The sequence below is a fragment of the Urtica dioica genome, chromosome 11, assembly GCF_054948205.1.
Source record: "Urtica dioica subsp. dioica isolate 48M chromosome 11, U.dioica_male_clone48M_v1_H2, whole genome shotgun sequence".
Lineage (NCBI taxonomy): Eukaryota > Viridiplantae > Streptophyta > Magnoliopsida > Rosales > Urticaceae > Urtica > Urtica dioica.
This window is the reverse complement of record NC_142766.1, coordinates 19,300,696-19,310,286: the sequence shown is the minus strand read 5'-3', so window position 1 is coordinate 19,310,286 and position 9,591 is coordinate 19,300,696. Positions and strand designations below refer to the sequence as shown.

The following is a 9,591-nucleotide window of genomic DNA, read 5'->3' as shown; positions in this document are numbered from 1 at the left end:
ATACATGAGAATCGATTTTTTAAGTTTTTTGACACTTTTGTTAAGGGAATATAATTTGGCTTGAGAGTCTTGGATTGTGAGGGAGAGTGAACTTTTATTCTCCCACTCTAGAGAGAATAGAAGTGGATTGTTCATCTTTTTTAGTATGAAATTATGTAAGTGAAGTGGTTTTGATTTCTCTTTGTTCTTGATTTCGGTCTCAAAGATGTTTCTAGTGAGAGAAATTGCTGAATAAAGGGTATGACATAATCTTGTGAGAGAGAGAAAACGTCAGCCAGTGACATGTGTATGTCTTAAGTATTTATAATGAGTTGACGAGTGTTGAGGTAGATTCGTCATTTACTCGGTGTTTTTCTTTTTGCGGAGGCAAAGACGAGCGCCTCCTTGGAAGAAAAAAGCGAGGACCCCTTATGTGGTGGAAATGATTGAGGACTCTCTCCTTGGAAGAAAAGGTCGAGGCGCCCCCTCCTTGTCAGAAAAGGTTGAGGCCCCATTGGAAGAAAAGGTTGAGGCCCTGGCGGAACTATGTGAGGGGGGGCCTAGGCCACACCCAATTTTTCAGAAATGATTATTATATAATATGCTAGCTAAGAGACGAAAAGCCCTAAAAGTTTATTTAAAATTTGATGTTAAATTAGTCTTCATATAACTTTAAAATTTTGTGCACAACTTTTGAGAAGCCTGCTTGGTGTCGGATACATTTTATTATTTATTTTTTGTTTTTGGCTGAGTAAATAGGATGATGCCACTACTTCTCAATTGATTAGTTTGTCACAAAATTTTGTCAACTAATCTCCCCTTTTGTGTGTGAGAGAGAGATTACACCACTAAATAGTTATGGGTTTAATATTAATTTTTGCTTATGTTTTTACTAATTTGCGTATTATAAAGTTTTTTGAGATATAATTTAATATTGATATTTTTTAGAGTTTTTAATCTAAATTAATATTTCTATATAAAAGTTTTAATGGTTATTACTATTTTTAACTTTTAATTTTTTTAAGAAATTGTGAGTATTGTACACTTTTATTTATTAGAGTCCCAGGATTTCAAATGCTAACAAAAGTTGGAAAATTCGGCGGCGTCGTCGCTGTCGGAAGCTTAGCGGCCGACGAACATGATGTTTTTCGTTTCGTCTTAGATTTTCGTTCAAAAATCGAAGAAACAAAATGTTGTTTCGCAAATAAACGATCTTCAAATTTTTATATATGAATCCCTACAAGTTACATTGTTTCCGTCGTTTATTAAGAGAAAATCGGACGAAAATAAGAAAAAAACGATTTTTAGAGAAGTGCTGAAGAAGATGATATAGTGGAGAGAGTGAGAGAGAGGTGCAGAGTTAAATTGGGGAAGTGAGAATTGAGAGAGAGAGAGAGAGAGATCTGCAGAGTTAAATTGGGGAAGTGAGAATTGGGGAAGAGAGAGAGAGGGAGCTGCAGAGTTAAACAATAAAAAATAATTTGATGTTGATGCATGGGAAATGAAGTTGAGAAGACATTGACGTGAAGTGAGACTATGTACACAAATATTATTAAATATCAATAAAATATTTTAAAAGATAAAAAATCTTAAATTTATATATATACTATGAAAAAAAATATAACTTATACTACATACTAAACCATATCTTAAATATCATATATTTTAAAGAAATTTGTAACTAAGCTATCATAAACATAATGTTTGAGATATAACCAACGTTTGAAAATTATAAGAAAAATAGTAAAAAAGATGAGGTGACACTTGAATAAATCATTTGAATTTTTCATTTTGTCCTTTGTTTAAAACAGTTTTTTTTTTTCATCAAAACTTCAAAAATCCTTATCTTCCTATGAACTCGAAATTGAGTGATTCCAAATCCTACGGATTCGTGCCGATGAGAGATTTAAAAATAGACCTATTGTCATTAATTTTCGATTTTTTAAAATATTTACATTGTTTGTTAATTATAACATGTTCAATGAGGATATTTAAGTCAAATAAAATTGTCATTTGTTATTTTCCTAAAAGTTTGCAAACATTGGCTACATTACAATTGTATAACTTATTTTTTGCCACAGATCTATAATGCCCTATTTTAAAAGCTTAAAAATTAAAAGGTATATGTATATATATATATATATATATATATATATATATATTTTACGACATTATTTCCGTTCGGTTTTCCATCGGTGTTGATTTTCCATCGAAAACGGCATAGCAATAGCCATTTTTTTACATTTTTCCGTTCGATTTTCCGTTGACTTCTCGATTTTCCCTAAATCATGATACTCGAAACGGCATTTCGAACCTTGGGTGGAATGTGCGTGGATGGTAGTGCAAAGGACGAGGGCCCAATAACTGTTTTGTGGCTCAGATTTTGGGTTGTTTTTTTAACCTTTACTCCTCATTTTGGTCATAGAAAAAATGACACTATAAATTATTAAACTGAACTCATGTATATAAAAAAAGAGTTAGACCTTTTATATTAAAAGTTTAGCAAAATTTATATAATAATTAAGAAAAATAGTCTACCTAAAACAAAAACAAGACGCATTCACTATAAGAGAGTTTGACATAACTTGAATTATATATTTAATTTTTGAAAAATCTACTATAATTTTATTTGACGAGAAAACAATCTCTTCCAAAATAATCTATCCATTATGGTAAATCATTACAACTCGCCCAATTTGTAGTCAAGTAATAAACAAATATCGTACGAAACGAGAAAAGAAAGTAGAAAAACAATGTAGTTTTGGAATTAGAAATAAATAATAGATTTTGGTCAAATTTTTTATTAATAGTCATAGTTTTTTTTTTTTTTGGTAATACCTTCAACATGGGGATGGTAGATGACAAAAGGATAATCTAATGTTGGGCTTTTGTTTAGGTGCTAACAGTTGGCAAAGCCACAACCCAATATGGGCTTTTTAGTGCAATGGGGCCCATTTTTTAAATGATAAAATTTAATAACACATATTCTATGTCATCTCATCTTTATAATGTTATTATTACCTTTTAATTTCTCTCATCTATTTGAAACTTGGGCTGTTATAATATAAAATAGTCATACGTTGATAAATCGTCTCCGAATCCGGAATCCGAATTTCTGCTTTATATTTGTCTCTTTACTTAATATTCATTTTAATAATTTTGGAAGGTGAGAAAAAGACAAGAGTGAATACTCATAATAAAACTTGCACTGTTATAGACTGAGACCAGAGTAGACATCTCTCTCATTTAATGCTTGGAAAGAGAAAGAGAGTCTCATTCTCATAGAGAGGAGAAAGGTTGAAAAAAAAAATCTAATCTTGAAACCAATATTCCCAGTAAAACTCTTTTCTTTATAGTCTGAAAATTGAAATTTACTTTTTCACCATCTAGATCACACAAACACACACCATTCCCTTTTTCCTCATTTTTTTTTCAATTCCTATTCACATCCCAAAACCCCAAAAAAAGAAAACAAAAAATGCATTCCATGATGAATCTCCACGGCGCTTATGGACTCCCTCTCAGTGTTTCAGGAATCACTCACCGTCTTACTTTCTCCAAGGAGTAAATAAATCGATCTCTTATTTTATTTTTTCCTTATAATATGTATTATTTCTGATCATTTTTTTCTATATTTTTTTTTTGTCGTTTTGTTTTTTGTGTTTTTCAGGATGTTAGATCATGATCTGCGAAGGAAAGCCATGAAAAAGAACAGATCACGAGGCAATGAAGAGACTGGGTTTCAGAGGGTTTGTGAGAGAATACTTGAACAGATCAGAAAGGAAGACGAGTCTGAAGCTGAGGCGATTCGTGACGTGTCACATTCTGGTTTGGGTTGTGTAGCAAAAGCTGCGTAGTCATTTTAGGACATATTTTGCTTAGACACAGATCCAATGTTTGGAAACTGCTTTATATTTATTCTGGGGTTTCTTTAGGTTCGAGTCTCTTTGTTTATCATCACCATCTATATCAGAAGAAGAAAGAAAGAAAGAAAGAAAGAAAGAAAGAAAGAAAAAAAGTTCGTGTATTTGTTTTTCAATCTATGTGCACCTGTGTGTTTTCAAATTTATATAACCATTGATGTTTTTATAAAATTTCTTGTAAATATACCAAGCTTGAAGTTATCAAAATGAAGAACCCTAGAACAGACAAACAGTAGATTATCTGTTTATGAGGTAAATTAAATTTGGTTGCTACAACGAAAAACAAAAATTTAAGGAAAAAGAATTGTACTGAAGGAAATCTGTTACATAATGTCATATTCCAGACAAGTGTACTCTTTATGTAAGTTGCCATTTTGTTCTTCAACGTTAAATAGGAAAGCTTGTGCTTATCCTTAATAAAAAAAATTAAATTAATAAATAAATTAATTAGAGTTTTAGTTAGTATTTTGATCTTTGTAATTTTTTGTTTTTGCTCGAGAAAAGTATTGATCCTGTTATTTCACTGGACTTATCTTGTCAAAATAAAATTAATAATTAAAAAAAAAAGTAAATATGAGCATGATGAAAAATGGGTGTACAAAAATTAATCCAAAATTAGTTAAACTGATAAATGAACTGATCTGAAACCGAAATTCGGTCCTATGTCATCAAACTGATTAGTTCGGTTAAACGATCCGATATATGAAATTGGATCAATTATCGATTTTGAATATCCAGAATTTCGGTTTTCCATAATTTAATCGATTTTATTTTAATTTATTATTTAAATGGATAACTAATTTTGAAGCCAGATAGGCGATTTGAACCGGATAATCAATTTCAATTGGATAACTAATTTCGAAACTTATTAATCAATTTTTTTATTTTTTATTTCTAAATTATTACAAAATTGTAAGAAAATAAATTGTTTTGAACTGAATAACCGATTTTTTGGATAACCAATTTCAGAACTGGATAACCGCTTTTCAAATTCGATTTTCAAACTACATATCGATTTTCATGATTCGGTTAACCGAAAATTCGGATAACCAAATTTCAGTTTTAGACAAATTCAGTTCGATTATTGATCCAAAATTTTGAAAATCGAAAATTCAGTTTCGGTTCGTAAAATGAGTCAAAACCGAACAAAATCGAACTAGTTTCAACCCTAATAAAGAAGTGGACACTAAAGTGTTATTTAACTTTATTTTTATATTTTTGCTCAAGGGACACTATAGTGTTATGTGCATAAAAAAAATTAAATAAATAAATAAAAACCTCTCAACCAGAGTATTAGTTTTCGCTTGAAACCTAAAGAAGAGTAAAATTCACATAAGAGAGTTTACTTTGCCAACATTATTCGAATTTGAGAACGTTCCGAAAGTATTGATGCAGTGGTCCATGTATGTGATGTTTTTATCAGCACGATTCATATATTTTATATTTATTTATTATTATTTCGAGACATGTATTCATTTCTCTGATAGGACATATTATTATGATTTTATTAGGTCGGAAATCGGAATGAGTTATATTTATATACAACGCCTCTATGATATTCCATGAACGTAAGTCGATCAAATTCCTTAATTTAGTACGTTGTTGTTCTGAATTCTCTTGTTTTTCTACTTGGAAGAAACTAAAAAGAGATAATAGGGTTTTACCGTTTCCAAGTTTATTTTAATTTCTTTCGCATTTAATTTCAATAACTATGGTAGATTCGGATTTAGCTTGTAAAATATTTAAAGAAACGGCAATACGAAATTAAATTGTTTGGCAAGTCATTAGACAAGTCACAAGAGAGAGAGAGAGAGAGAGAGAGAGAGAGAGAGAGAGTGGTCCAAATATTTACGAGTTTTAAAGTAGGCATCGGATGATATTGGAAGTGTGTTTTTCTTTCTAGGATAAAAGAAGTAAAGATCATATACTTGTATGTTGCGCATTAGTTATATACATACACAACAATATTGCGATGATGAGCCTTCAACTTTATAGTGAATGGTTGATGACGACGAAAGCAGTGTTAGTTAGGACAAGGAGATAAGGCATCCAAAAAAAGCACGCCGCCTTGCAAACCTTTGAATCTTTTAAGCCCCTTTTTGCTTGAAAAGAAAAAGGTTAAAAAAAAGTGATTGAAGTTGCTTCCGTGCCAAGTTTTTAAGTATGTATAATTACAAATTTTATATTGTTTGGTTATGGCTAATATGGGTAAATTCGGGGAACCATCACACCTTCACCGTTGTGAAAGATGCAGAGAAAAATCCCCACTAGAGTAAAACGGTGATTAAGCTGGGCTGTAAAAGATTTAGCTATTCTAAACGCCAAGCAGAATGAAAAAAGACAAATAAAACTAGTTCATAAATATAAACTCATAATGGTAAAGAAAAACATAGTACCGTGCTTTAGGTAAAACCTAAAAGCAAACTCATGACTAGACTGAAAGGAAAAAAATAAAAATAAATAAAAGGTTCACAGAGAGATGAAACCAAAGACCTCCTGGATCAAGCCTTAGATTCGCCACCGCCGATCAAGCACCCAATTTTGAGACAGGGTGCTCAAACAAGGCAACAACAAACCAAGACTATCCCCAAGATAACAGTAAAGATAAAAGAGACACAGGTTATTCAGACTGTAAAAGACTTCACTAATGAAAGCCTTGGGAAAAACTGGAAGCTCAGAGATGGTTCACTTCTTTTTGGCGGCGGACTTGGTGACCTTGGCTCCGGTGGGGTCCTTCTTCTCGACGCTCTTGATGACTCCGACGGCGACAGTCTGGCGCATGTCTCTGACGGCGAAGCGGCCGAGGGGCGGGTACTGCGAGAAGGTCTCGACGACCATGGGCTTGGTGGGGACCATCTTGATGATCCCGGCGTCTCCGTTCTTCAAGAACTTGGGCTCCTTCTCGATCTCTTTTCCGGACCGCCTGTCGATCTTGGTCTGGATCTCGGCAAACTTGACTGCGATGTGGGACGTGTGGCAGTCGAGCACGGGCGCGTACCCGTTCCCGATCTGCCCCGGGTGGTTCATGATGATCACCTGCGAGGTGAAACTCGCGGCCTCCTTGGCGGGGTCGTCCTTCGAGTTCGAGGCCACGAAGCCCCGCTTGAGATCCTTGACCGCGACGTTCTTGACGTTGAACCCGACGTTGTCCCCCGGGAGAGCCTCGAGCAGAGCCTCGTGGTGCATCTCCACGGACTTGACCTCGGTGCTCAGACCGGACGGGGCAAAGGTGACCACCATCCCGGGCTTGAGGACTCCGGTCTCCACACGCCCCACCGGCACGGTTCCGATGCCTCCGATCTTGTAGACGTCCTGGAGCGGGAGACGGAGGGGCTTGTCCGACGGCCTCTTGGGCTCCAAGATCTGGTCCAGGGCTTCCAACAGGGTCGGTCCCTTGTACCACTCCAGGTTGGTGGACCTCTCGATCATGTTGTCGCCCTCGAACCCGGAGATGGGCACGAACGGGATTTTGTCGGGGTTGTACCCCACCTTCTTCAGGTACGACGACACTTCCTTCACGATCTCCTCGTACCTCGCCTTCGAGTACTTGGGGGTGGTCGCGTCCATCTACGGGAAAAAGAAGAATCGCAACAAGCCCCGCGTGAGTCACAAAAAAACCGGCTCAATCGCATCGATAAAAGAAAGAACGTAACAAGCTCGGACGCTTTTCGTTACCTTGTTGCAGCAGCAGATCATCTGCTTCACACCGAGAGTGAAAGCGAGGAGAGCGTGCTCGCGGGTCTGTCCGTCCTTGGAAATACCGGCCTCGAAACCTCCGGTGGTGGAGTCGATGATGAGGACGGCACAGTCGGCCTGGGAGGTTCCGGTAATCATGTTCTTGATGAAATCGCGATGTCCGGGGGCGTCGATCACGGTGCAGTAGTACTTGGTGGTCTCGAACTTCCACAGAGCGATATCGATGGTGATACCACGCTCACGCTCGGCCTTGAGCTTGTCCAACACCCACGCGTACTTGAACGACCTCTTGTTCATCTCAGCAGCTTCCTTCTCAAACCTCTCGATCACACGCTTGTCAATTCCTCCAAGCTTGTAGATCAAGTGCCCGGTGGTGGTCGACTTCCCGGAGTCGACGTGGCCAATGACCACGATGTTGATGTGAGTCTTTTCTTTACCCATTCTTAAGGCTCAAAATCTGAAAACAACCGGGAAATCAACATAAAAAATCAATATTTATGGACGAACCATACAAACGAAGGATTCAAACTCTTGGCGATTATCAGAATCGGCAATTCGCATTACAATTCACTTCTGGGGAAAATAAATTACTCCTTACAATTCAATTCTGAAAAAAAAAAATGAAAGAGTAAAAAGCCACCACTAACTCCGCAAAGATCCTAATTCTATGAAAAACTAGGGTTTTTAAATGATACTTATCAATATCCGATTGAACAAAAAACCACAATCGACTAGGAACATATATCGAACTACAAAATTTTATAAATGAAAAATAAAATCAAAGCAAAGAAAAACTTTGGAAAATCAACTTCATATCGTCAATCTCAAAGAAACCACATGTTTACTATCGATATAATCGTATTCACGCACATATAATCATAAACGCGAGCTAAATCGGACGAAATCTGCAGAAAGAATCACTAACCTTGCTTGGAGAGAATACCCGAGAAAATTTAAAAGCTGTTGGTAGTGAGATATGAGACTCGTAAACCCTTATCGGCTTTCGCGTAGTACTTATATTAGACAAGCACGCATCGGCTAGGGCTTTTGGAACTGGAATTACAAAAGAGCCCTTACCATACTCCTTTGACCCAAGTCAATTTCGTTAGGTTTAATTGGCGAAAATAGTAAATTGCTATAGACTGGGCGGTGATTTGACACCCAAAGGATAAATAATCCTAAATGTTTAAAAATAGAATTGATGACATATTTATCCCCCAACTGTGAACACCTTAATAAATGACACTTGGAACTTTAAAAAATGCATATTTAGGGGCCGTTTGGTTTACTTTTCTAAACTCGTTTTCTGTTTTTAAATTCTGTTTTCTGATTCTAATTTTTAAATTTAAAAAACAGATTTAGAATTACGTTTCAGAATATTTTAAATGTTGTTTGGTTATGTTTTCCATTCAATTGTATAGAGATAAAATTGAAAACAACTTTTCATTGTTTTCTGTTTTCTAAACAAATTTCAAAGAAAACAGAAACATGATTCTAAATCTGTTTTCTTAATTTATAACCAAACAGGTTTTCTAAAACTGTTTACTAAAATTTAGAATCAGAAAACATAAAACGATTTTGGAAAAGTTAACCAAACAGCCCCTTACACTTTTAGTTTTAGCCCTCAATTTTTGTTTTAGTGAAATATCGATTTTAATATTTAGTTTTCAAAAATATCGAGTTCATACCCTGAAATGGATAACACTATCACAAATATCCCTTTCATTGATAATAACTCTTACATAAAAAAAACCGAATCAAATTCAAAACAATACCCTAACTTCTAAATTCCCAATTTTGAAATAAAAATAATCTTAAATTGAAATAAAATAATAAAATTCATATCTCTCTAGAGATGACTTAATTATGTATTCGAATTGAACCTCTGAATCGTGGATTCTCTGTTCGAATTTGTGATTTTGATGACTATCAACTGTCGATTTTTACCTATTTGCCTCTTTCTATGTTCTTCACGATTAAGAGACTGTTGTTT

The 9,591-nt window shown here is 35.1% G+C and overlaps 2 protein-coding genes across 2 annotated transcripts; one reads left to right on the top strand and one right to left on the bottom strand.

The window, feature by feature from the left end:
• Positions 1 to 3,141: 3,141 nt before the first annotated feature.
• On the top strand, positions 3,142 to 3,934 carry LOC149382049 (uncharacterized). Its single transcript, XM_089601070.1, has 2 exons — positions 3,142 to 3,543; positions 3,650 to 3,934. Exons 1-2 carry the CDS (start codon positions 3,458 to 3,460, stop codon positions 3,834 to 3,836), a joined length of 273 nt encoding a protein of 90 aa, XP_089457196.1. The 5' UTR covers positions 3,142 to 3,457; the 3' UTR covers positions 3,837 to 3,934.
• Positions 3,935 to 6,295: 2,361 nt separating this feature from the next.
• Positions 6,296 to 8,586, bottom strand: LOC149382048 (elongation factor 1-alpha). The gene is made up of 3 exons (XM_089629908.1): positions 8,524 to 8,586; positions 7,578 to 8,055; positions 6,296 to 7,469 (listed from the first exon to the last, which is right to left on the bottom strand). The coding sequence occupies exons 2-3, from the start codon at positions 8,037 to 8,039 to the stop codon at positions 6,588 to 6,590; spliced, it is 1,344 nt and encodes a 447-aa protein (XP_089486034.1). The 5' UTR covers positions 8,040 to 8,055; positions 8,524 to 8,586; the 3' UTR covers positions 6,296 to 6,587.
• Positions 8,587 to 9,591: the final 1,005 nt, after the last annotated feature.

What these genes read in the sequence shown, in the direction of transcription:
- LOC149382049 (XM_089601070.1), top strand. Translation starts at nt 3,458, where the DNA reads ATGCATTCCATGATGAATCTCCACGGCGCTTATGGACTCCCTCTCAGT. An exon ending in CGTCTTACTTTCTCCAAGGA is followed by an intron (nt 3,544 to 3,649) that starts GTAAATAAATCG and finishes TGTGTTTTTCAG; the next exon opens with GATGTTAGATCATGATCTGC.
- LOC149382048 (XM_089629908.1), bottom strand. Translation starts at nt 8,039, where the DNA reads ATGGGTAAAGAAAAGACTCACATCAACATCGTGGTCATTGGCCACGTC. An exon ending in TGATCTGCTGCTGCAACAAG is followed by an intron (nt 7,470 to 7,577) that starts GTAACGAAAAGC and finishes TTTTTCCCGTAG; the next exon opens with ATGGACGCGACCACCCCCAA.